Below are 27,675 nucleotides of genomic sequence, written 5' to 3'. Positions count from 1 at the left end.
TTTGAACCCATGTCCTCGGAGGATATGCCTGGCCTCTAGATACTAATCCACTACACCACCATCTCCCCCGATTCAATTAATACAAATTTGGAATATAAAGCTGGTCTCAGTAATGGTGGCCATGACAACTATTATTGATTGTTGTAAAAACCCAACTGGTTCATTAAGGACCAAAACAAAAACAAAAATAGCCGGAAAAACTCAGCAGGTCTGACAGCATCTGCGGAGAGGAACACAGTTAACGTTTCGAGTCCGTATGACTCTTCATCAGAACCAAAGAAAAATCGAAATGAGGTGAAATATAAGCTGTGTGAGGGTGGGTGGGACAGGTAGAGCTGGATAGAGGGCCAGTGGTAGGTGGAGGCAAAGAAGAGATTGCCAAAGATGTCATACACAAAAGGTCACGCTATTTTTGAACCCCATCACCCATTAGCGTAGGAAATCTAATTGTCTGTCTGCACTGTTTACACTGTGACCTTTGTGGTGAACGTGTCAAAAAGAAACTTGTATTCATTATTCAGTGAGACATCCTAATTTTCCAGTCATCTTATTTACTTTAGACCATAGCCAGCCTATGCATAAGCTATTGTGATGTAAGTTTACACGCGGTATCCGAAAACTGAAATGAACTGAAATCCAGAATGCAATCAGCCCCGAGGTTTTCACTTAAAGGATACTCCACCTGTAGTTGTGGTGCAGCTAGAGTTCCAGCTGTTCATGCTTACAAGAATGGTGACTGCGTGGATATTGGATTGTAGGCTGTTTGTTAGTGGCAGAATCTGTCTCTAGAACCATAGAAAGTTACGGTAGAGAAGGAGGCTATTTGGCCCATCGTGCTGTGCTGGCTTTTTGAAAGAGCAGTTGCGCTTGCTCCAACTCCCTTGTGTTTTGTCTGTAACCCTATAAGAGCCCCATCGTCAAATAAGTGTCCAACTCCGGTGTAAAATTATTTAATCAAATCAGTTTCCATCACCTTTTCAGGTAGGGCATTCCAGATTCCAACAACCCTTTGAGCGAAAGAATTCTCATCTCCCCTCTGGATCTTTTGGCAATGATTTTAATTTACGGGCTCTAACTATGGAGTAAATCATTAGAGTAACTGGGGTAATTAACAGGATGGAAGTTTTTTTTCCACTAATCTTGGACCTCATAACCACCACCCCCCCCACCCCCCCCCACCCCCAACCCCCTCCACCTCCCCGATCCCTTTCTTCTGTAGGGCTGAGTCCTGTTGGGGTAATTTCCCAGACTGTGATCATTCTCCGTATCCCTCAGAAATGGCTGTCCTTCCTCTCTGAGCTGAGAACAGCGAGCATAGATACGATATTCCACAGAGAACAAGCCTGGCAAAGTCCTCATTGAGAATCTCTATGCACTTGACTTCCAACAAGAGTCACCCCATGGTGATCAGCGTTGAGATTGCAGGCTTTATGTTTCTTAATCATCTTCTTCTCTGATTCATGGATGCACTTCACTGGCTGTATAAAGTAACTCAAAGGCTTGCATTAGTATAGCCCCTTTCACAGCCTCGGTGTCAGTTGTGCATCTCAGTTGGTCACAGTCTTGCTTCTGAGTTAAAGGATTGTGAGTTCAAACCCCGCTCCAGGACTTGAGTATGACAATCCAGGCTCCAGTGCAGTTTTGGAAGTTCTGTCTTTCAGATGAGATGTTAAACTGAGGCCTTGCCTGCCTTCTAAGAAGGATATAAAAGATTCCATGATGATATCTTGCAGGGGAGTTCTCCCTGCTGCCCGGGCCAATATTTATCCCTCTACGAACATCACTGAAACAGGTTATCTCATCATTATCACATTGGTGTTTGTGGGATCTTGCTGTGTACAATTTGGCTGCTGTGTTTCTTACATTACACGTGACTACATTTCAACAAGTACTTCATTGGCTGTAAGTGATAAGAGCTTTAGAAGTGCAAGTCTTTCTTTCTTTCCTCAGGACATTCCAGCCACTTTCCAGCCAACGACAAATTTCTAAAGTGTAGGCACTTTATCTGTAGTATTTTGTTTTTGAATAAGAACATAAGAAAGAGAAGCAGGAGGAGAACACTCAGCCCTTCAAATCAGCTTTGCCATCTATCGCTGATCTTCTACCTCAATTCCACCTTCCCGCACTATCCCCACATCCCTTAATTCCCTTTGTGTGCAAAGATAGATTGATCTCTTGCAATGCAGGAAAGGTGGCAGACAATTTGTACACAGCAAGATCCCACAAACAAGCAATCAGATAAATGACCAGATAATCTGTTTGATGAGGGCTAAAAATTGTCCTGGACACTGGGGAGAACTCAAAATAATGCAATGGGATGTTAATGTGCCCCTGGGAGCATAGAGGATGCCTCAGTTTATTTCATCTGAAAGATGCAACCTTGGACAGTACAGCACTCCCTCAGTACCATAATGAAATGCTAGGCTGGATTACATGCTTGAATCTTTGGAGGTGGGACTTTGAATCCACAAGCCTCTGATCTGAAGTAGAAAGTACTTCTCAGTCATTCAACGATTTTGATGTACAGACACTATTCATATGTAGGGGAAACACAGCAATGACCCAGGAGATAAAAAGCCTGTTCTAGTGGTATTGTTTCAGGGAAAAGTACTGTCCAGGACAAGCTCTCCTGCTCTTTTCTGAATAATATAGTGTGATGTTTGACATTAAAAAAAATCATTTCGTTTAATCTGGAAGAAAACTTGTCTAGCAATGCTGATTTAGATTTGCAACAGAGGAATGTAAGTACAGGATTAGCCCCTCAAGCCTCATGTTCCAGCGTTCAGTGAGATCATGGTTGATTTGTCACCTAACTCTACCTTTGTTGCAGTGAGTGAAGTTAGAAAGGAATGATGCCACAGCGAGTTTCGGTAATGAGCAGTTAAAAGATTGAGATAATGAAACCCCAGGTTTTGGTTCAACAATCTGTACAGGGGCACTGGTAATTTTCAAATCTCTGTAACCTCCTGCAGTCCTCCAACCCGCCAAGGTTTCTATAGTCCTCCAACAGATGCGATTCCTAAAAAAAGCCAGTCAAGTGAGACCAGTAGAAAAATGGCATAAGGTGCTAAACAGGAGCACTGTCAGACAGAGCCACACAGGGAACCAAAGTCTTGGTCAACGAGTCAGTAACAAGAAGTAAATAATGGGGGCAAGGGATCACATTTGGAAAGATGTGGTAAGCAAAAGAGTGGAGGTAAGGCAAGAGAGAAAGGTACTAGTATGAGAAATGATAAACAGAATGTGACAGGAAAGGACAGAAAATATGAGCAAATCAGCAGACAATGCCAGACATCACAAAAATAACAAAAGAACAAAATCAAAGGCTTTGTATCTAAAGGCATGTAGCATTCTAAACAAAACAGATGAACTGATAGGCAACATATAAATAAATAAATACGATCTGATAGCCATTACAGAGAAATGCCTACAGGATGACATAGATTGGGACCTGAATGTTGAAGGGTATGTGACACTTAGGAAGGACAGGAAGCTAGGAAAAGGTGGAGAGGTGGCTCTGTTAATTAATGATAGCATTAGCGCATTAGAGACAGACCTAAGTTCAGGAAGCCAGAATGTAGAAGCAGTTTTGGTTGAGATGAGAAATGATAAAGGCAAAATGTCACTTGTGGGAGTGGTATATAGGCCCCCTAATTGTAACTATAAGGTAGGACAGAATATAAAGGAAGAGATAATGGGAGCTTTTCAGAAAGGTATAGTGATAATTATCGGTGGTTTTAATTTACAGAAAGACTGGAAAATTCTGATGGGCAAAGATAGCTGAGATGAAGAGTTCATAGAATGTTTTCGGAATAGTTTCTTGGAACAGCACCTTCTGGAGCCAACCAGAGAGCAGGCTGTACTAGACCTCGTACTGTGCAACGGGATGGGATTAATTGATAACCTCATAGTGAAGGCACCCCTAGGTGGCAGCAATCATTAATATGATTGAACTTTACATTCAGTTTGAGGGAGAGAAGAGAGGGTCCAGGTCTAGTACTTTAAACTTAAATAACGGCAATTATGATAGCATGAAAGCAGAGAGTGAATTGGCAAATGAGGTTAATGGATAGGTCCATAGAGATGCAGTGGCAGACTGCTTAAAGGGATATTTTAGAATACACAAAATGGATACATTCCAATGAGAAAGAACATTTCCAATGGGAGAACCCCATCCATGGTTAACTAAAAAAGTTAAAAACAATATCAAACTTAAAGAAAAAGCATATAATTGTGCAAAGACAGGTGACAGGTCAGAAGATTGGACAGGATATAAAGCACTGCAAAAATGACTAAAAGATTAATAAGGAGGGAAAATTAGAGGACGAGAGAACATTAGCTGGAAATATATAGACAGACAGTAGAATTTCTATAGACTTAAATAAGAAAAGGTTAACAAAGTGAGTGTTGGTCCTACAGAAAGTGAGTCTGGGGAATTAACAATGGAAAGTGAAGAGATGGCAGATGAATTGAACAGGTATTTTGTATCAGTTTTCACTGTAGAGGATATGAATAATATCCCAGAAATAGCTGTAAACCAGGAAATGGAAAGGAAGGAGGAACTCAGGAGAATTACAATCACCAGAGAAGCAGTATTGAGCAAATTGTTGGAGCTGGGGGCTAACAAGCCCTCTGGTCTTGATGGACTTCATCCTAGGTTCTTAAAAGAAGTGGCTAGTGAGATAGTTGATGCACCGGTTTTAATTTTCCAAAATTCCCTAGATTTGGGGAAGATTCTATTAGATTGGAAAATAGCAAATATAACTCCTTGATTCAAAAAGGGAGGGAGACAGAAAGCAGGAAACTACAGGCCAGTTGGCTTAACATCTGTCATAGGGAAAATGTTAGAAGCTATTATTAAAGATGTTATAGCAGAGCACTTAGAAAAGTTTAAGGCAATCAGGCAGAGTCAACATGGTTTTGTGAAAGGGAAATCATGTTTAACAACTTCAGTGGAATTCTTTGAAGGAGTCACATGTGCTGTGGATAAAGGGGAACCGGTGGATGTACTGTACTTAGATTTCCAGAAGGCATTTGATAAGGTGCCACATCAAAAGTTATTGCAGAAAATAAAAGCTCATTGTGTAGGGGGTAACATATTGGCATGGATAGAAGATTGGCTTGCTCACAGAAAACAGAGGGTAACCATAAATGGGTCTTTTTCTGGTTTGTGGGATAGAATGAGTGGCGTACCACAGGGATTAGTGCTAGGACCTCAACTTTTTACAACTTTTATAAATGACTTGGATGAAGGGGCAGATGGTATGGTTGTTAATTTTGCTGGCAACACAAAGATAGGCAGGAAACTAAGTTATGAAGAGGATGTAAGTAGGCTATGAAGTGACATAGATAGGTTAAGTGAGTGGGAAAGAACTGCCAAATGGAGTATAATGTGGCCAAATGTGAAATTGTCCATTTTGGTGGGGAAAATAAAAAAAATAAACATATTATCTAAATGTTGAGAGATTGTAGAGCTCTGAGATTCAGAGGGATATGGATGAATCATGAAAGTTTAGTATGCAGGTACAGCAAGTAATTAGGAATGTTGTCATTTTTTGTAAGGGGAATTGATTACAAAAGTAGGGAGGTTATGCTCCAGTTGTACAGGGCATTGCTGAGACCACATGTGGAGTATTGTGTACAGTACTGGTCTCCTTATTTAAGGAAAGATGTAAATGGGTTAGAAGCAGTTCAGAGAAGGTTTACTAGGCTAATAACAGGGTTGTCTTATGAGGAAAGTTTGGACAGGTTAGGCTTGTATCCACTGGAGTTTAGAAGAGTAAGAGGTGACTTGATTTAAACCTTTAAGATCCTGAGGGGTCTTGACAGGGTGGATTTGGGGAGGATGTTTCCTCTTGTGAGAGAGTCTAGGACCAGGGATCATGGCTTAAAAATAAGGGGTCACTCATTTAAGACACTCTCTTCATCAAAAGGCATTCGAAGCAGAGCCTTTGAATATTTTTAAGGCGGAGCTAGATAGAATCTTGGTTAACAAGGGGATGAAGGGTTTTGGGGGTAGGCGGGAGGTTACAATCACATCAGCCATGATCTTATTGAATGGCCGAGCAGACTTGAAGGCCAAGTAGCTTACTCCTGCTCCGAGTTCGTAAACTTGTATGTAGGTGACTTAGAGCGGGGAGAGAGGTAGAGAGATAGCAAGGTTTAGAGAAGGAATTCCAGTGAATAAAACTAGGCAACTTAAGACATTGCTACTGATAGTGGAGTGATGAACATTGGGAGTGGGCAAGAGTCCAAAATTAGAGAAGTGCAGAGACTTTGTAGTGAGAAGGTCACAGAGATAGGGAGGGGTGAGGACTTGGAGGGACAGCATGTATAGTACTGGACTTAGCTGTAAAGCTACCATGTCAACCACTTAGAGTCACTGTCTAGGGCCTGACATGAAGAGCCTTGGGGAGGTGTTGGAGGACACCAGTCAGTGTCTTTGCAGGTGAGAAAATTGGAAATGGACAATGCATGGGAAAATTCCATGAGGTCAGTCTCCCAGCATAGAGTCACATTATACCAGAGCAAAGGTGGGGATTAAAATGTAATGATAAACCCCTCTCCATCTATACTGCCCTCCTGCATGGTAGGCAAAATGCTTCAGTGAATTTACACATTATAACCCACCTCACCACCACCCCGCTTCCTGGCACTGAAGATGGATGGCGGTGATGCTTTCGCCCCGTTTGTTAAGCTGTGAATAATATATCTCAAAACCTAAAGGACCAGTTTCAAGAAACTTGGAATACAGTATAAGGTATATAGATAAGGAAGAACTGATTAGTTTTTGATGACAATGTGAATCCGGATCCAGAGCTTGGAATTCTTTTAAAGGATCCATTAACATTGAGAGATATGTCAAATTGACTTTTTCTTTTAGAATTATCTCAGCTGCTGTGGAGGAATTTGACATAGCTGTCAAAACATGAGCTGTGTTTTCAGAGCAGGTTGTTGGATGTGGATTGGCCGAAAGCCTCCTCAGTGAGATGAAAGCTCTTAATAAAAGTTTCTTTTTTTCAGCTTTTTAGTTCTAGAGCATCAACCAGGCAGGGACAATCCTTAAGAAAGAGCTCATTAATTGCAATAATGTTGAGTTAACACAGCATGGCTACTGAGTGCCCTCTGTACTTGTTTTTCGTAGCCTGAATTGTTTGCTTAGTCAGGCGCTCGCAATCGGTGGGCCCAGGAGTGGATGGGAAAGGGGCCACGATCGGCCCCTGACCACAATTTCACACTGGCTGGCCGATTAATGGCCAGCCACTGTGAAAGACGTGCTGAGAAAGGCTCAGAACCTCCGGTGAGAGTGGGAAGAAGGTGGGCACCCATGTCACCACGGGTCCTGGTGAGTGCTTCCGCTGAGCTCCCTGAAGGCAGACAGCTGCCTCCAGAGAATAAGTGAAACAACAAAAATGCTGCAAAATATGTCCATGCAGCACAATCAAGCACATGAAAGCAAACCTCATAAAAAAAACAGATATCTGTTTTTGTTTTATTTTCCCATGGAGATTTCCTAATGCCCTGAATTGAGTTTTGAGCAAAAGTATAAAGGCCGCCCACTCCTAGGCCTGCCGATTGCGAGCGCCTGACTAAGCAAACAATTCAGGCTATGAAAAACAAGTGCAGAGGGCACTCAGTAGCCATGCTGTGTTAACTCAACATTATTGCAATTAATAAGCTCTTCCTTAAGGATTGTCCCTGCCTGGTTGATGCTCTAGAACTAAAAAGCTGAAAAAAAGAAACTTTTTTATTAAGAGCTTTCATCTCACTGAGGAGGCTTTCGGCCAATCCACATCCAACAACCTGCTCTGAAAACACTGCTCATGTTTTGACAGCTATGACAAATTCCTCTGCAGCAGCTGAGATAACCCACATCATTCTAAAAGAAAAAATCAACTGTAAAAGTGGGTAGGCCACGAAAAATCACTTTCAATTGCCTCCTTAATGGGCTTAATTGCCGCTTAAATGTCGGCGGGTGCGCTTCCAACTGCTGTGTGTGCCCTCCGAATGAGATATCGCGCGAGTGCGCGATTATGTCTGGACACTTGCCTGACATTATCTTGTGCTATTTCGCGGCTGTAGGAGTCAGGACATAAAACTCTGGCCCATGTTCCTGTAGCTTATTGTTAATTAATCCTGATTAATTTAAGGAGATGGTGATGCATTTAAGAAGCTAGATAAATACACAAGAATGAAAGAGGTAGAAGGATACCTTAACAGGTGAGATGAAGCAGGGTATGGAGCATAAACGCTGGGATGGATCAACTGGGCCAAGTGGCCTGTTTCTGTTGTGTAATTACTATGTAGTGTATCAACAATTCATAAACAATTCTCAGTTAAGAGAGAGATTGCAGGTTAGGTGATAGCACTCGACAGCATCTGTGCAGAGATGTTCCTAATTGTCTTATCAATAGAGAAGCTGCAAATGGTTGGAGTGAATGTGGAAGGATTTCTAGATCTGCTGACTGCTTTGATTAATTTTTAAAGTAAAGAAAAGAAAGACTTGCATTCCAATTGCACTTTCCATGAAATCAGGGTGTCCCAAAGCAATGTGCAGCTAATGAAGTACTTTTCAAAGCAGAGCCAATATTATAATGTCAGCACAGGAGCCAACACACACACACACACACACACACACACACACACACACACACACAGAGAAAGACGCCACAAATAATTTTTAAAATTAACGATACTGGTTGAGGGATAAATATTGGCCCATATCTTCCCTGCTTTCCTTCAAAAGGGTAGGTAACACCCAGCCGAGCTTTCACTTCTTCAAGGAATGATGTCCTTAGGATGGCACAGACTAATCATTGTTGTTTATTGTGCTGTTTGCTCAATAATCGGACCCCAGTCTATAATTTAGTCATTAGTGGCTGTTCACTTGTTCAGCTCTGATGTTTGTACTTAATTCTGCATCTTTTCTAAGCAATATTAATTTGTCAGCAATGAGCTACAGTTTAAAAGCAGCCTAATTTGTACTGGAGATTTGAAAGCTATGCATAATTTCTCAATTCTTTTCTGTCAAAAATTATGTCATACATCCCTGACCTCCTCTTCAACTGAAGCGCTCTCTGGGGCTGGGTCTGACTGTCAAAACAGCAAAGAGTTTTAAATTTCAGTGATTAAACTGAATGATCTTTCTCCTTAAAGAATTTCCCTAGCCTTCTCATGGCACCGCCTGGAATTCGAATGTCCTCTGGTACTTTGTGTTCTCTATGTCTGAGCCTAGCCACTGAGTAATGGTGCACTGCTTGACATGGGGTGGAGAGGGAATGGGAAATCACACCATCCCAGGCTGGTGGGGCTGACTCATGTTGCCTAGCGATTGGATGGGATTGTGGCGATTGTGGCTGATTTGTTTTCTCCATCTTGGCTAAAGAAGTATTTTCAGGCCGGTGTGACCTGCAGAAATTGGACAGTGGACCGAGGATCTGCACAGTCTGAAGAGCTCAGGACCACAATGGGTGGGGCAGTCACCCAACTCACCCCCTTACCACCCTCCATCTCCTCCCCTTCACCTCCTCATCCAACTCACCCCCTCACTTCCTCCCCTTCACCCCCTGAATTCCAACCCCTTCACCCCCTCACACTCAACCCAGTCCCTCAACCCTTCCCCTACACTTCCTCCATTCCTAACTCACCCCTCACCGCACCCAGCAAAACCCTCACCCAACTGACCCCCTCCCACACTCCTCACTCCACATACATTGAGTGGATGCAAGAACACAAGAAACACTCTAGTGTTAGTGTCCAGTCCACAATGAATGGGAGTTATGTGAACAATTATTGGGAAGGGGCAAAAGATGGAGATACAACATTTCAGGTTATGAGGGAAGGAATTCTTACAGGGGAAGGATGTATCTGTATTCTGTACACCGAAACCTGTGGCGTATTGCCAATAAGTGGGGGTATTCAGAGACCATGGAGGTATTCTGAGAATGTGGGGATAGTCAGAAACTGATTGGAGAGTGTGAGTGGGAGCTCACTATATGTGTCATGTATGTTCAATCTCTTTCATTAGTATTGTGGGATGGTGATGATCTCCTACGATCAAGTTTTTGTGCCACTGCAGCCACATCTGAGCTGGCATTAATGTTTGTCATAATCACCTAGCACATTAGGGGTGACAATGGGTCATTCCTCCCCTCACTGCAGTAAGACTGCATTGCCTCATCCATAAATCAAACAGCCAGAAACCTCAAGCACTTGCTTCTTTACCTGTATCTTTTAGCTCTGAATGCTAATCCATTCTGGTCTCCAGCAGAGTATTCGCGTCTTGGGTTAGGATGAAATGGCTAAATTCTGTTTGTGTCGTCTGTGACGCAGTGAATGGCACAATTGCCTCCGACATCAGGGTTGTGGATTTAAGCTCCGCTTCGGGGACCTGAGCCCTGGATTGCAACTAACAGGCTCAGTGCAGCACTGAGGGAGTGCTGCACTGTCAGAGGGTCAGTACTGAAGGAGTGCTGCACTGTTGGAGGTCAATACTGAAGGAGTGCTACACTGTTGGAGGGTCAGTACTGAGGGAATGCTGCATGGTGGGAGAGTCAGTACTGAAGGAGTGCTGCATGGTCAGTATTGAGGGATTGCTGGACTGTCGGAGTATCAGTCTTGAGGGCGTGCTGCACTGACAGAGGGTCAGTACTAGGAGAGCTCTGCATTGTCAAGGTGTCAGTAATGAGGGAGGCTACACCTTTATTTTATTCATTTACAGGATGCGGGCTTTGCTGGCTAGGCCAGAATTTATTGCCCTTGAGAGGACTGTTGGAGGGTCATTATGAGGGAGCACTACATCATCAGAGGAGCAGTAGGGACTACTGCATTGTTTAATGGTCAGTACTGAGGGAGCATTGCACTGTCAGGGTGTCAGTAATGAGGGAGGCTGCACTGTTGGAGGGTTATTACTGAGGGAGCACTACACTGTCAGAAAAGCAGTAGGCAGTATTGCATTGTTGGATGGTCAGTACATAGGGAGAGTTGCACTGTTGGTGCAGTACTGAGGGAATGCTGCACTGTCAGAGGGGTGTCATTAGGGAAAATTGCACTGGGAGAGGGTCAGTATTGCGGGAGCACTGTGCTATCAGAGGGTCACTGCTGGGGAGCACTATGCTATTAGAGGGGCAGGTTGAGGACGTACTGCATTTTCGGAGGGGCATTATTGAGGGAGTGCTGCACTGTCAGGGAGGCAATACTTATAAGGCTTTGTTTAGTGACAAACTAAGAGGTTTATAGGCTTGAACATTAAGGGTGGAGTCATTCCAGGTTTGCACGAAATGCAGTAGCGGGCGGGTCTAACAATGTTTTACCGGCCGGACGCGATGGTGGGTTTTCACGCCACATTGTTCCAAACCTGCCCCGTTATTTATGCATTCGCGGGAAACATGCTGTTTCCATGGTGAGCAGACTCTCATTCGCCTGCCCACCATCACCTTGCCGCTTCATCACGCCGGGCGCCATGTTTAAAGTCCAGCCACAAGCGCAGTGATCAGCGCTTCCAGCTCACCCCTGCTGCCCAGGAGACATGGCCCTGGAACTGAAGAAGGCTGCAGCCCCCAGGGTTCAGCGACAAGTCCCTCAAACACCTTTTGGATGCCATGTAGGCCCGGCCGGGATGTCCTCTACCCCTGCTCTGGCCGCAGGATGGGCAGCGACAGCACTAACCCGGCTTGGGAGACAATGGCAGTGGTGGTCAGTGCCAACTCCTTTCAAAAGAGTTTAGTCACCCAGTGCCACAAGAGGATGAACGATCTCCTCTGTTCCACCAGGGTAAGTCACTCTTCTCATCACTCCCGACTCACACACTCACAAACCCATTACACACCCACAGGGCCCTCACTCACTGTCAGTGTGAGGGACATCACCATCCACTCGAACATACACACCATCATTGTCCTCATCCTGTCCATGGGACCACTCACCACCCACACAGGCCAGGCTTACTTATCATCTGGCCTGGCAGGCATCCTGCTTACACTCTCTCCATCTCTATTCATGTAGGACAAGCTGGCACACAACAACAGGGAGAGGTCACAGACCGGTGGAGGAATGCCTATAATCAAGGTCCTCATTGACTTTGAAAACAGAGCCATCCAGCTGGCCGGCGATGACCAGGACTGGTCCTGTGCTGACAGTGAGGTCAGCGCTGCTCTACCAAGTGAGGGTCCAGCAATGCAACATCCATCAGACAGCCATGCTGTGAGTGATGTGTCCTGTTTCACAGGCCACTGCCAGGCACTAATTATCTCTCCTTGCTTTCACAGGCACATCTGGGAAACAGCCGACAGAGTCCATGACCCAGGGCCTCCAATCAAGCCCCGAAGAAACCTCTGAAGAGGAATCTGAAGGCACCCTCCCTGAAATCCCATCACAGCGTCACCCACACCCTCCACCAGCGCAGAGACACACACCTCGGTGAGACCTAGCTTTAGAGTAGCCTCGGGATCACAATCTGGTGAGCACATCGCACTGTCTGATCCACAGCAGGCAGAGGCAGGGACTTCCCAGGGCCCCCGGCACTCGGAGGAGCTGATGGAGACCAGAACGTTGCTGAGTCCGAGTCAGATGAGGAGCCTCTGGACTCGGTCATGTCACAGTTGCTGGAGCTGCAAAGGCAGTTCGGGAACATCAGGAAGGGATGTCCGCTGCACTCCTCAGATTGTAAGGCACGATGGAGGAGTCCGTCCATCTTCACTCTGAGGTGATAGCGCCGGCATTACCAGCACACCGAGGTCAACACTGGCAGGATGGTGGCTGCCATGGAGACCTTGGTCCAGGACGTTGCTCCTGCCCTGCTGCTCAGGCTGAACTCCATCACTGATGCCATAGTCGGCCTCTAACAGTGTGTATGTGAGAGGGGTACAGGGCAGCTCGATCTCACTCCAGCTCCCCCTTCTCCTCACAGGGTCAGCCTGGGGCCCTCGGACACCCACAGGGAGGAGGATCAGTAGGTGCACACTCCGGGGCCATCTATCCAGGTGACTCTGGGAGTGTCCGGCCCATCTAAATCCCCTCTTCCTGTGACCTCCGCAGCTCCAGCTCCACAGGCCGAGGAGGGTGTCACTGCCACACAGCAGGACCCCGAAAGCAGGCCGGGCCCTCCAGATCTTGGCTATGCAGAGGATGCCTGCCAAGGTCATCACAGACAGAGCGTCACAGTCAGCAGGCTGCCCCCACCTCTGCTGTGGATGTCGGGGGAGCACCAAGACACAGTGGCAGGGTTAGGACAGTTAAGGGGAATTAGTTGCACATCCTGGGTATGGGTGTTAGTCACTTGTACAAACTGTTCACTATTATCAATAAACTCCCAGGAATCTCTCCCTGCCTGAGGCTCCTTGTTCTGATGAGCAGTGTTCGTGTCACTCAGATGTGAAACCTTTCTGTACAATATAAAGGCAGGTGTCTCAGTCCAGGGCCTCTTCCCTGTGTCTGTGTAGGCTTCAGACCACAGTGATGGTCCAGCCTCACACTCCCTGGATACATTACTGATACCTGCACCTCGATGGTGCTGGTCATTGCTGCCTTAATGTAGTGGGCAGGTACCACAGAGTTCTCTCATTCTCTTTGTGCTCTCAGCACCTTTAAGGTGGGGCTGGCCCCCATCTCTTCAGCATCTGTGACCAGTGATGCTGTACACCAGCTCCTGAAGGGCTCAGGTGCTGAAGATGGACAAAGAATCAGCTGCTTCTAAAGGCTGCGTCTTTATGATTTCACTCTGATCACAGAGCACAAGCGAACAGCCCTCGGTCAGACAGGAGTCAGACATTCTCAGAGGCTGTGTGAAGATCTATGGAGTGTCCTCACTGCATGTTGTCATCATCCTCCTGCAATTGAGCAACTATTAGGGACTTCACTGCATCTCCATGACAGGAGCATTCTCACAGAGGGTATTGGTGCTGTGATAAGCCAGACTGGAGTCAAACATTCACAGATGCAATGTGAGGATGTATGGGGTCAATTCACTGCATGTCGTCATCATTCTTCACAAATCTAGCAGCTATGAGTGTGCCTGCCTCGTTTAGCCAGTACGAGGGCCATATCCCCGTCATTGTCGGCTCTCCTCACCCTCATCTCCGTTGGCATCCTCCTCATCAGAGGAGACCTCCAGCTCCTCCATCCCCTCCTCAGCCAGCTCCTCTCCCCATTGCAGCACCAGGTTGTAAAGGGTACAGCAGGCAATGAGGATGTGTGACACCCTCTGTGGACTGTACTGCAGGAATCCACCAGACCGGTCCAGGCACCGGAACCACATCTTCAGCATCCCGATGGTCTGTTCCACCAAGTTGTGAGTTGCAGCCTGAGCCTGGTTATACCTTCTCTCTGCTGCAGTCTGAGGCCACCACCCGGGTGTCATCAGCCACAGCCTCTGTGGGTAGCCCTTGTCCCCAAGGAGCCAACCCTGCAGCCTCTGTGGGCCCTGGAAGATCTGTGACTGACTGAGGATGTAGGAGTCGTGCACACTACCTGGAAACTGTGCGCATACCTGCAGGATGCATTTCTGGTGGTTGCACATCAGCTGCAGATTCAGTGAGTGGAAGCTCTTGACGAAGTTGACTGGTGTGTTGCGATGGAGATCTGGGTGCCTTGTGAGTGCAGCTGATTCCATCCTGTACCTGTGGGAAACCCAAATTCTGGCTTGTGAGATCCCATAGAGGTCACCTGAGGAGCCCTGAAAGGAGCGACTGGCGTATCCCTCCAAATCTCCCTCCCTAACAGCACTGTGGGTGTACTTGCACCACATGGACTGCAGCGGTTCAAGAAGGCAGCTCACCACCACCTTCTCAAGGGCAATTAGGGACGGGCAATAAATAATGGCCCAGCCAGCGAAGCCCACATCCCGTGAATAAATTTAAAATACCTGGGTCCTATGAATTTAGCAATGGTACAAGCACCTGTGTAACTAGGCACTCACCATTCCACTGTTAAATTGGGCAGTATGTAGACACATTTCCAATGCATTGTCTTTTATAAAGGGCAAGGGTAGATTGTGAGAAGGTGCTCATACAGTGAACAACAAAAATTTGCATTTATATAGCACCTTTAACATACCAAACTCTCTCAAAGCACAACACAGAAATATTATCAAGCCAAATTTGACACTGAGGCACAAAGCAGGACATTTGGACAGCTGACCGATAGCTTGATCAAAGAGGTGGTTAATATGAGCATCTTAAAGGAGGAAAGAGAGAAGTGAAGAGAGTTATGGAGGGAATTCCAGAGCTTATGGCCCCGGCAACTGAAGGCATGGCTGCCAATGGTGATATAAAGGAAATCGGGAAAGCACAAGAAGTCAGAATTGAAGGTGCGTAGATCGAGAGGAAGGTTCTCGGGCTGGAGAAGATTATAGTGAGGAATGAAACCATTGATGGATTTGAACATAAAGATCAAAATTGAGTCTATATTTCCCTGAGTTTAGAAGAATGAGAGGTGATCTCATTGAAACGTACAAGATTCTGAAGGGGGGATTGACAATGTAGACACTGTGAGGTTGTTTCCCCTGGCTGGGGACTTTAGAACATAGAGGCATAGTCTCAGGATAAAGCGGCCGATCTTTTAGGGACTGAGATGAAGAGAAGTTTCTTCACTCAAAGAGTTGTGGATCTTTGGAATTCTCTATCCCAGAGGTCTGTAGATGCTCCATTACTAAATATATTTAAGGCTGAGATAGACAGATTTCTGGTCTCTCAGGGAATGAAAGGATTTGGGAGTGGATGGGGAAGTGGAGTTGAAGCCAAGGATCAGCTGTGATCATATTGAATGGTGGAGCAGGCTCGATGGGCTGAATGATCTTTACCTGCTCCTAGTTCTCAACTTCTAATGTAAAATTTTAACATTGAAGCATTGCTGGACTGGGAGGTAATGAGCACAGGGGTGGTGAGAATTGGGATAAAGCGTATCAGAGCTTTTGGAAGAACTTAAAGGAGCGTAGATTGTGGGGCACCCATCAGGAATACTCAAATTGTTAAAAAACAAAAAAACTGCGGATGCTGGAAATCCAAAACAAAAACAGAATTACCTGGAAAAACTCAGCAGGTCTGGCAGCATCGGCGGAGAAGAAAAGAGTTGACATTTCGAGTCCTCATGACCCTTCGACAGAACTTGAGTTCGAGTCCAGGAAAGAGCTGAAATATAAGCTGGTTTAAGGTGTGTGTGTGGGGGGCGGAGAGATAGAGAGACAGAGAGGTGGAGGGGGTTGGTGTGGTTGTAGGGACAAACAAGCAGTGATAGAAGCAGATCATCTTTCACAACCACCAGACACCTCATTGGCTGCAAAGTGCTTTGAAGTGTAGATACTGTTGTCATGTGGGAAACTCAACAGCGAATTTGTGCACAGCAAGGTCCCACAAACACCAATGTTATAATGACCAGATAATCTGCTTTTTGTGAGGTTGATTGAGGGATATACATCAGCCAGGACACCAGGGAGAACTCCCCTGCTCTTCCTCAAATTGGCAACATGGGGACTTTTATGGCCATCCAAGCCTCAAATGGAGCCTCAGTTTATCTCATCCAAAAGACAGCACCCCTGACAGTGCAATACTCCCTCAGTGGAGCTTCAACCTTAATTTTTGCCCTCAAACTCTGGGCTGAATTTGGAACAATGAACCTTATGATTCAGAAGCAAGAGTGCCATGAAATGGCCAAAGCTAACACTGTGCCTGATATAATATTTTCTTCTTCACTAACTTTCTTAGGCGGAGTACTTATGCCTACTTGTATTTCCAAAACCCCACTGATTATCCTCTTGGCTTTGCCAGTAGAAATATTCCCAGTCCCTCTTCATAACTGTAATTTCCCTTCTGTGTCAGGACTTGTTCTATCCAAACCATTGAAACTTGGCTTGTTCTGTTCCTGTAGAGACTGTGACTCCTTTGAATCCAGTTATTAGTGATTGTTAATAAATCAATTACATAATTGTTGTGAGTCACTGGAAGATGAAAATGCTGAAGTGTAATTACTTTCAATTCTTGACTCACTTTCATTACTGGGCATTTGAATATGATAGATGGAGTGCAAATTAATATTGATAAATATTACGGAATTGAAAGCCCCCAGAGTCAAATAAAGTAAAGTTGCCACAGGTTGGAGTGACATGGTTGGTTTCTATTTGTTCTGTCATTGTTTCTACCGAACAGTTTAGTGTCTTAGATACCTGGAAATTGTGAGGAGATAAAAGACCAAAGATCATCTAATCCTCCTTTTACCATCCTGGTGATCACTTGAACTAATGATAGTGGAGTTGTTGACTAATCACAGTGATCCCTTTCAATCAATGAGTGCACAACAGAGCCAGATATGGGGTGAGGAAACCCCCAGTGGTGGGGAGCTTTGGGAACGCTAGGTCCAAGGTCACATGTTCCTCCCAAGCGGAACTCATCACATGTTAGGCTGCATTTTACCAGCCCTCGAGGGATGAGCTGTGGGGTGGGCTCAAAGAATGGTGAGGGCGTGTAGAATAGCTACTACTCTGGCATTTTACCAGTGCGGCCTTCTACTGTATGGGGAGAGTGCCCGGTGAACTCTGGTGATTTGCTGTGGGCTTGGGGTGGGGATTCCTCCCAATTGGGCCCTCTGTGGCACTCTGCAAGGCCCCTCCAGCCCACCTCCACATATCCCCACCCTTTTCCAGGGCTTGCCTGACTGACCCTGCTGTGCCAGAGCCTGAGTGAGAGGGTGGCCTCTCTTATGTAGTCTGCTCTGCTTGGCACAGTCACAGCAGTGGTCACTTTATTTAATGGGTCTGAACTAGAATCAAGAGTGTGGTGACTCTGTAGAATACCTGAAAGCAACGGCCACATAGGAGTCGTTAGACAAAATACGACCAAGGTCCATCTACATCACCTTCTGGTTTAGGTAACATTTACTAATCATTTACTAATCCTCGCAAGCAATCTCCATACTCCTGTCTCCTGAGGGAGATGGTGGAAACTGTATCGATTCATTCAAATGCAAATTAAATAGATTCCTTTCAAGCAGTAACATCTCAGGACATGTGTAATTTGAGACATGACAGCCAGACTTTTGTCAGGGTCCCAGTGATGGGTCCTTAAGCTGGTGGGGAGGGGGGTGGGTGGGTGGTTGGCTTGTGGGGCAGAGAAGAGGGTGGGGTGCAGCAACCCTACCACAGTGGTTTGTGGGATTCCGGCCTTATTATTTGGCTGTCTGGAAACAAATTAGTTATTAGTTGCCATTAGGGCAACTTTAAAAGATGGGTCCCCAACCCCAAGAGCTTCTGGCCAATTGGAGGACCGGGAGCTCAATGGTGTCAACAGTGCCACCAGTTAAATGATACCTGCATGAAATCCCTGACTAGGGCATTCTCCAGTTATCTGGGTTTGACTGCCCTAATGATTGATCTTGGGAAGGTCTATCTGGGAAACAGGATTAGGTGTCACGTGATCCTGAGGGATGAAAGTCCAGCACTATCTAACAGATTCGTCTTATTTTCATAGACGGAGATGGCCGAAAACTACGAGGTGCAATCCAACGCAGCACGGAGACAGGACTGGCTGTTGAGATGCCGAGCAGAACACTGCGTCAAGCTAGCCATGAGTCCATCGAGGAAAGCATGAACAGCTACGGATCTGAAGGGAAGTAAGTGGGAAAGTGTCTGATGTGCCCTGTTGAGGGTCTTAGGCTCCATTGTGGTGAGAGGGGAGGGTGAGGAATTAAGGAAAATGGCATTTGTGTTGACCTATCATTCAATAGAACCATAGAAAAGTTATGGCGCAGAAAGAGGCCATTTAGCTCATTGTGCCTGCGCCAGAAAGAGGGGGTTGAAACTGAAATCAGTGGGAAAGAGTATTGGAAAGAGTATAAATCAGACAGAAAATGCCCCCTGGTTCAAAATCAATTTCACTCCCAGTGAGCCTAACATTTCAAATCTCTTCCTTGTCAAAGTAGTTGTGATGCCGGATGCACAGTCTAACAGGAGCCTCTTGCTCCAATGGGCCCATTTGCCAATACCAGGACTCGCCTTCAACCCTTCTGTAATTATTATGTTTCACTTGTTTCTGAGTCTAATTTTCTCACACAATTCACCGGTTCAGGTGCTTCTGATTTTTCCAAACATTGGAAATTACTGGACAGGAGAAGATCTTCTGCCCCATCAAATCCTCCCCACAAAGCCTGATGTCACAAGCATCATGACTAGATACTTTACTTTACTCATTCCTGAGATTTGGCCATCCCTAGAGAGGCCAGCATTTATTGCCCATCCCTAGAAGCTGGTGGTGAGCTACCTTCTTGAACCACTGCAGTCCATGTGGTGTAAGGACACCCATGGCATTGTTAGTGGGGGGAGTTCCAGCATTTTGAACCAGTGACATTTGAAGGGACGACGAAATATTTAGAAGGCAGGATGGTGAGTGGCTTGGAGGGGAACTTGCAGGTGGTGGTGTTCCCATCTATCTGCTGCCCTGGTCCTTCTAGATGGTGGAGGTCACAGGTTTGGAAGGTGCTGTTGAAGGAGCCTTGGTGAGTTGCTGCAGTGCATCTTGTAGATGGTACATACTGCTGCTACTGTATGTTGGTGGTGTTGGGAGTGAATGTTGAAGGTGGTGGATGTGGTACCAATCAAGCGGCTGCTTTGTCCTGGACGGTATCAAGCTTCTTGAGTGTTGTGGGAGCTGTACTCATCCAGGCAAGTGGGGAGTATTCCATCACACTCCTGACTTTTGCCTTGTAGATGGTGGACAGGCTGTGGGAAATCAGGACAAGAGTTATTCTCCACAGAGTGCCCAGCCTCTGACCTGCTCTTGCAGCCACAGTATTTATATGGCTGGTCCAGTTCAGCTCTGGTCAATGGAAAGCCCCAGGATGTTGATGATGATGTTGGTATTTGTTGCCTGTCTCCTTCCCTCCCCTCCAGTCCCCCAGCCATGTAATCTCCAGGGGAAGTGGGTCATGGCTCCAAGGTGGACAGCTTATCTCTGGTCTACCTTGCCTGGAGGTGATCTTAGACAATTAGTCTCAGCATCTGCCCACAGCAAGCATCGTACTCAAGATTGACCCTGAGCTCTGTTGCAAGGCTGCCGACCTGGACTTCCCAGGAGGAGTCATTGGTGGGTAGTAAGGAGCAGGAAGCTGAGGTGAGTTAATTACCCTCCCTGAAGAAGGGCTATGGTTTCAGAGTTGCATTAAGAATTACTTGGACCCTGGCCGTCATGAACAGTCAAGGTTACCCTCCCATCCTGCATACAACCTATATTACACTGTAATACATTGTGGCATTAGCACAAATACATTACCACTCACCCGAAATCTGTAACAAAATATGTTGAAGGAATAGGTGCGGTGAAATTTTTACACCCTGCATTAAGAATACAAACAGCGATGGACCGCTAATGACCCTCTGGCTCAGCTGGCTTTTCCCACACTACTGCAGCTTGTGTATCAGAACATATCCACTCTCCGGTCCTACCAAGACCACATAGTCTGCCAAGAGAGGCTAAAAGAACTGATTAAAAACCCAGACCAATGTGGGGAAAAAAATATTGAAAATTCTCCTCCAAGTCCCCTAGGGCAAGCAAAACCAGTCCAGGAGCTCGCACTTCTCCTGAATTCCTTTTTGTAAGTGATGGTATGTAACCCAGCTGGAAACAGGACCAGCTCCCACTTGAAGGAATTCAGAGAGTCATCGGTGTGCATCAGCTAAGCCAATAACCTGTTCTGGAGATCCACTATTTACTGGGAAAAGGAACACCTCCTGCCATTTAAATACAACAAATCACCTCACAATATACTTGGTTTGGATGAAATATGCTTAGTGTAGGCTTCGTATTGGACAGGAACCTCATGAGATCGAGTCTCGTGGGCCTGTGTGCATTTTTCTGCCTTGTACATCACCTCTGTTACCAGCACCGCTCTGAGCAAGCGTGGGCAAAGAGTTAAAATTGAGATCTTGTTGAGCTTTATTGTTCAGCCACCACACCCGGAGCTGTATCAATCGACATAGACATAGGCAAAACTTTCAAAGTTGCCAGGGAAATAAAGTAGCAGATTGGCTGCCAATTATTGTGAATTGTATATTAATTGTATTTCGTGCTATGCAGGTGGTGGGTATTCACTGGGGATTCACTTGTGCTCCTATAATTAGACACTGGTTTGAAAGTGTGGTGATTGGGTTAGGAGGTGTATGTTTGCAATGTGTAACTCTGTAAATAAATGCTGATAAAGGTACGTAAAGGTTGGCCCTGGTTCCATTCTTCACCTCCTGTTTTTCTGGAATACAACAACTATATGGCCTACCCCAATTTGCCTTCCCTAATACTTGCTGAGTGTGAAATTACAGTACCACCACAGTACCACACCAACAACGTGCATTGGGAATTACCTATAGGGAACTGATCCTGATCAGTTCTCAGTGTGTTCCTCTCCCAGGGGAGGGTGGGTCTGTGGACAAGCTTTCCGGTTAGAGCAGTGGATGCTGATCTGTTGAATTCCTTTAAGAAAGAGCCGGAACACAGGACCGCAGGAGCAGAAGGCTGTTCAGCCCCTCAGGACTATTCCACCATTCAACCAGGTCATAGCAGATCTGTGTTCAAACTCCACTAACTCACCTTTGCTACACATCTCTTCATATGTTTCTTATGGATTCCTCCACCAGAGGGAATAGATACCCTCCATGTAACCTGTTGAATCTTTGAGCATTTTAAAGATTGCGATCAGATAAATAACTCCTTAACCGACAAAACTCCTGGGAGTTCAAGCCAAGCCTGGACAAGGAACCTGGATTCTGTTTCCCAGCACAAATTTCTTCAGGGTCACAAAATTGGGAAAACTGCGTTGAGGCCAATGCAATATAAAATCGGGTGGGGTGTAACACAAGCTGCTGATTCCCTGTCACCCATTGTGTGATGCCTCCCAAGGCGAATTTCACCCACAATGATTTACATAGATCGTGTCGTCACCAGTGAATTCATTTTACAAGTGCAGGGCGATGTTAACAGCAGAGCTGACTAATTGCAAAATGAAGCTAGTTTCAAATTGAACACAAAGGAAATAAATACGCAAATCACAGCAAAAACTAAAAGACGAATCAAGATTTATAACAAAACCACCTCAAAGTATTATTAGTTCCCCCTCCCAGCATCCCATCCACTGTGGAGTGATCAGGATAAAGTGAGGTATTCAGTTATTACTGCGCAGGACAAGTCTCACTGGTAAAATGACAGAGGAGGTGTCAGCCAAAGTTCAGTGGTAGCTCTCCCCTCTACTGGGACAGGAAGATGTGGGTTCAAGTCCTGCTCCAGGCTGATGGTTCCAATGCAGCACTGAAGGTGTGCTGCACTGTTGGAGGGTCATTACTGAGGGAGTGCTGCACTGACAGAGGGTCAATACTGAGGGAGTGCGGCGCTGTCAGAGGTTCAGTACTGAGGGACTGCTGCACTGTTAGAGGGGCAGTACTGAGGGACTGCTGCACTGATAGAGGGTCAATACTGAGGGAGCTTGGCACTGTTAGAGGGTCAGTACTGAGGGAGTGCTGCACTGTCGGAGGGTCAGTACTGAGGGACTGCTGCACTGTCGGAGGGTCAGTACTGAGGGAGTGCTGCACTGTCGGAGGGTCAGTACTGAGGGAGTGCTGCATTGTGGAGGGGCAGTACTGAGGGAGCGCTGCACTGTCGGAGGGTCAGTACTGAGGGAGTGCTGCACTGTCGGAGGGTCAGTACTGAGGGAGCGCTGCACTGTCGGAGGGTCAGTACTGAGGGAGTGCTGCACTGTCGGAGGGTCAGTACTGAGGGACTGCTGCATTGTGGAGGGGCAGTACTGAGTGGGCACTGCACTGTCAGAGGGTCAGGACGGAGGAAGCGCTGCACTGTGAGAAGTGCAGTACTGAGGGAGCGCTGCACTGTTGGAGGGGCAGTACTGAGGGAGGGTTGCACTGTCAGGGGAGCAGTACTGAGGGAGCGCTGCGCTATTGGAGGGGCAGTACTGAGGGAGCTATTTTGATTCAGTTTTACCGTCCTTTGCTTTGTGATCCACCACTTACCTGTTGAACCTGCTTGTCTGTTTTTGTTACTACATGATTGTTACATGTTTACATGTTTTTAACCTGATTACTTAACCTATATGTGAATTTTCCGATGTAGGTTGCACTGCAATCCAGCCCTTCGGTTGTGAATGTATTTCTTAAACAAAGTACCATTAGTATTATCACATTGCTGTTTGTGGGAGCTTGCTGTGTGTAAATTGGCTGCTGCCTTTCCTACATCACAACAGTGACTACACTTCAAAATAATACTTCATTGTCTGTAATGCACTTTAAGACATCCTGCGGTTGTGAAAGGGGATGTATGTAAAATGTAATAGTTGTTTTCTTTCAAAGTATGTTTGTAAACCTTGCCATATTTATGTCTCCCTTGGACCTCATGCTTTCAAAGAAAAAGTGACATAGTTACTTATCTGTCAGGAGCCAGCAAGGCCATTCAGCCAATCGAGCTTGTTTCAATAATAGATTGTGGCTGATCTGTATCTTTACTCCATTTACCTACTGTCGTACTTACAGTTTTGATAAACATAGAACAGTAGCTTTAAGAATAATCCTGTGTTGTAAGATCGCGTGATCTGTGTAAACCAATGGGTTAGCAGCGCGGGGAACCGTGAGAGAGAGAGTCTTCTTTAGTTATAGAGTTAGATGCACACATGTAGCTGCTGCTGCTGTCTTGTAAATATAGCTCAATATTTCTACCAAGAAAAGTTGCCTGGAAAATCATCTCTATAACACCTACCTTGGATCTGTAATCCTGAATGTCCTTGCCTAACAAAAATCTATCAGTGTCAGTTTTTAAATTTCCAGCTTTTTTGGGGGGAGAGAGTTCCAGATTTTCACCATCTCACACCAGAGGAAGTAGCTTCTCTCTACTCTACCCTATCAAATCCTTTAATCATCTTGAAACACTTTATAAATCTCACCCCTTAATCTCCTATACTCGTTGGAATGCAAACCTGGATTATGCAAACTGCTTTTATAATATAATCCTTTTGTCCCCAGCATCCTTCTGGTGAATCTGCACTGCACCCCTTCAATCACTGGGTAAAGAAGTTACTTGCTAATTCCCTTTTGGATTTATTAGTAACTATCACACATTTATGACCCCGAGATTTTTGAACTCCCCCACAAGTGGAAACAACATCTCCATATCTCACCCATCGGCACCCCCCCTACAGAATTTGAAAGACTCTATCAGGTTACCTCTCAGCCTTCTATGTTCTAAAGAAATGAGCCCCAGCCTGTTCAGTTTTCCTAGCACTCACATTTATATTCCCTGGATGTAGTTGTTCTGTCAATGAGTTCATTCCGTAATTAGCATTTCTCTTGTTGTCTCTGTTCCAGTGTGACCTCGCCTTCTGTTTCTGTCTGAAGTGCTTTTTGTACAAAGTTGCCTGTCTCGACTGGCTGTCAAATCAGGCTTCTTGTTCAACACTGAGGTCTTCGTCTTCATGCCTGCTCCAATCATTTCAGCTCTCCTTAATCCAGGCCGATTCCTCTCATTCTGTCTGTCAGCACTCACCACCCTATCCTCAAATCACAGTCACAGCATTGGTCACCTCCGATAACCGACGGAATCTTCCTCTCTCTTGGAAGCAACTGGACTTTTAAATCACAAAACCAGGTAATGAGACTCCTCTCAAGGGAAGTTAAAATCCTGCATGTATATCTATGTGAGAGTTATTGAAGAGAAATTGGGCCCCTGCTTTTCTCAGGTACAAAATGGAGGCCATAAGTACCAATCTCGAGGGGATTGGCCTGGGTTTATGCAGCCTATACTTTAACACCTCAATTAGATTAGCAATTATTCTTCTATATTCAAGGGAACACAAGCTTAGTCAATGCAGCCTGTCCTTGTAATTTAACCCTTTATGCCCCTCCCCACCGTATCACCCTGGTTAATCCACTCTGTCTCCTCTCCAAAGACAATATATCCCTCCTGAGGTATTCAGAAACTAACTCAGATCTCCAGCTGGGGTATAAGTGTTTCCCGTAGACCCTACCTGACCAATCTCATGGCAATGTCCCGAGGCAACATCAAAAAGTTGACGGAGAAGAAGTGAACCGAAATGAAAGCAGAAAATTCTGGAAAATTCTCAGAAGTTCAGGCAGCATCTGTGAGAAAAGAGGAATACAGGTTAATATTTGAGGCCTATGACCTTTCATACATTCTGCCTCTATTTCTGAATAAGCTGTCTGGTATAACTGCTTTATTCCTGGGTCTTTCTGCTGTAACTCTATTAATTTCACTGATCTAAAACACTTCAGCTTCACTCTCTCCCACCTTCTCTTCCTGAACTATCTTTTCAAATACAGATCCAACTAACTGGATGTCAGCGTCCTTCCCCTCTCTTTTCGATTCTTCCTCTTCCTGTTTCAACCTGTGAGTTTGCGATCTCGTCACTACACAATCTGGAAACAATCCAAGATGGTCTTTCTGCAACACCTCTGTTGATTGCATCTCCACAGGCTGCTCGACTACAGAAGGCGTCACCAACACCTGTGACCCAGCTATATCATTACCTGGGATGAACTGAACCCCTATAGTGGATAATTTTTCCACTACTCTAACAATCACCTCACCTGTTTCCAACCTATTTTTTTAAATGTACCTTACACAATGGAATATGTTTAGTATCTCCATGAATTCCACTTATTAATACTCTTTCCTGCAATATCCCTTCTGGGCAACATATAGCACTATCTCATAATGTTAAGGACTGACTAGCCCCCACGTTCCTTAAAATGTTGATACCTTTGCCTGTTCCACCCTGTACACATGGATAGACTTTCCCTTTCGCATATAAAATTTTTAAAACATTTTTGTAATCTGCCCTTCAGAGCTCCCTTGGGTAAGTTGTGAACACATTCCTACCTGTCTAGGTACCACTGATTCTCCCTGCTCTGCCTATACACAAACCACTGGGTTTTCTTACTTCTAGATCTCTGAACACAAAGTGGTCTTATTTCCAGAACTGTTCTAAGTTCCAATTACTGCAATAGGTTTTCCCTGTAACCTCCAACTCATTTATTTTGTGTGCCCAATCTTTTTACAATGGAAACATTTAAGTCTTCCAGTGTCACTTCCACCCCCAGCACTTTCCTTTCTGGCCTGAGGAGAAATTTCCTGAGAATTCCCTGCTTCTCTTCCTGGAATACCTGCCTTTCTTTTACCTTCCCACTTCCAATCCTTCTCGGATTTAAAAAGGCGATGGAAAAAATGTTTTGATCTCTGGGCCAGCTCATAATCATCAGCTATTTCCGCTGCTCGCCCAGCCATTTTAACCCTCTGTTCTTCCACATGGGATATAACTACCGAAGGAAGTGAATCTTCAAATTCTTCCAAAAGAATTACTTCTCTAAGAGCTGCATATGTTGTCTCTACCTTTAATGCCCATATCCAATGGTCAAAATTACTTTGTTTTACTCCCTCAAACTCAATATAAGTCTGTCCAGACTGTTTTCTTACATTCTGAAACTTCTGCCTGTGTGCCAAGGAACCAACTTGGAATTGCCCTGTTTACTGCTTCATAATCCGCAGATACTTCTTCTGACAGCGTTGCATATACCTCATGAGCTCTACCTACCAACCTACTTTGTAAAAGCAATGTCCAGTTTTCCTGCGGCCATTTCGTTTGCTTGGCTATCATCTCAAAAGAGATAAAGAATGCCTCTACATCCCTCTCCTCAAACTTTGGAAGAGCTTCTACAAATTTAAACACCTCCCCACTGGGTTTTGAGTTGAAGGTGGTCGTTTCACCATCACAACATTCCTCAGCATCCGAGTTCCCTTTTTTAAGGTCCAACCTTTTAAGCCGGTATTCCCTTTCTCTTTCTTTCCCATTGACTCATAGATTCATAGACATTTACAGCACAGAAGGAGGCCATTCGGCCCATTGTATCTGCGCTGGTGAACAAAAATCTGACTACACTAATCCCATTTTCCACTGTTTGGCCCATAGCCCTGGAGTCTATGGCAATGCAAGTGAATATCTAAATACTTCTTAAATGTTACGAGAGTTTCTGATTCAACCACCCTTTCAGGCAGTGAGTTCCAGACTCCCACCACCTTCTGGGTGAAAAACTTTCTCCTCAACTCCCCTCTTAACCTTAAATCTATGCCCCCTGGTTATTGACCTCTTTACAAATGGAAAAGTGTCTTCCTATCCATCCTATCTATGCCCCTCATCATCATATAAGCCTCTATCAGGTCCCCCCTCAACCTTTGCTGCTCCAAGGAAAACAACCCCAGCCTATCCAATCTTTCCTCATAGCTCAGACCTTCCAGCCCAGCCAGCATCCTGGTAAATCTCCTCTGCACCCTCTCCAGTGCAATCACATTCTTCCTATAATGTGGTGACCAGAACTTCACACAGTATTCCAGCTGTGGCCTAACCAGCATTTTATACAGTTCCAGCATAACCTCCCTACTCTTGTATTCTATGCCTCAATTAGCTAAGGCAAAGAATACAAGTATCCTATATGCCTTCTTAACCACCTTATCTACCTGCCCTGCTACCTTCAGGGATCTGTGGATATGCACACCAAGGTCCCTCTGATCTTCAGTATTTTCCAGGGACCTACCATTCATAGTCTAATCCCTTGCCTTGTAAGCCCTCCCCAAGTGCATTATCTCTCACTTTTCCGGGTTGAATTCCATTTGCCACTGCTCTGCCCACCTG

At 45.4% G+C, this 27,675-nt stretch overlaps 1 protein-coding gene across 1 annotated transcript in view; it reads left to right on the top strand.

Moving 5' to 3' along the window:
- Positions 1–27,675, top strand: part of rims4 (regulating synaptic membrane exocytosis 4) — a 186,500-nt gene that overhangs the window by 117,808 nt on the left and 41,017 nt on the right. The window contains exon 5 of the mRNA XM_041204423.1: positions 18,456–18,597. Within this exon, the coding sequence (XP_041060357.1) occupies positions 18,456–18,597 (142 nt within the window). The remainder of the gene's footprint in view (positions 1–18,455; positions 18,598–27,675) is intronic.

Source organism: Carcharodon carcharias, chromosome 14 (assembly GCF_017639515.1).
Source record: "Carcharodon carcharias isolate sCarCar2 chromosome 14, sCarCar2.pri, whole genome shotgun sequence".
Lineage (NCBI taxonomy): Eukaryota > Metazoa > Chordata > Chondrichthyes > Lamniformes > Lamnidae > Carcharodon > Carcharodon carcharias.
The sequence above is the reverse complement of the archived record's forward strand: the minus strand, read 5'-3'. Positions and strand labels throughout refer to the sequence as shown.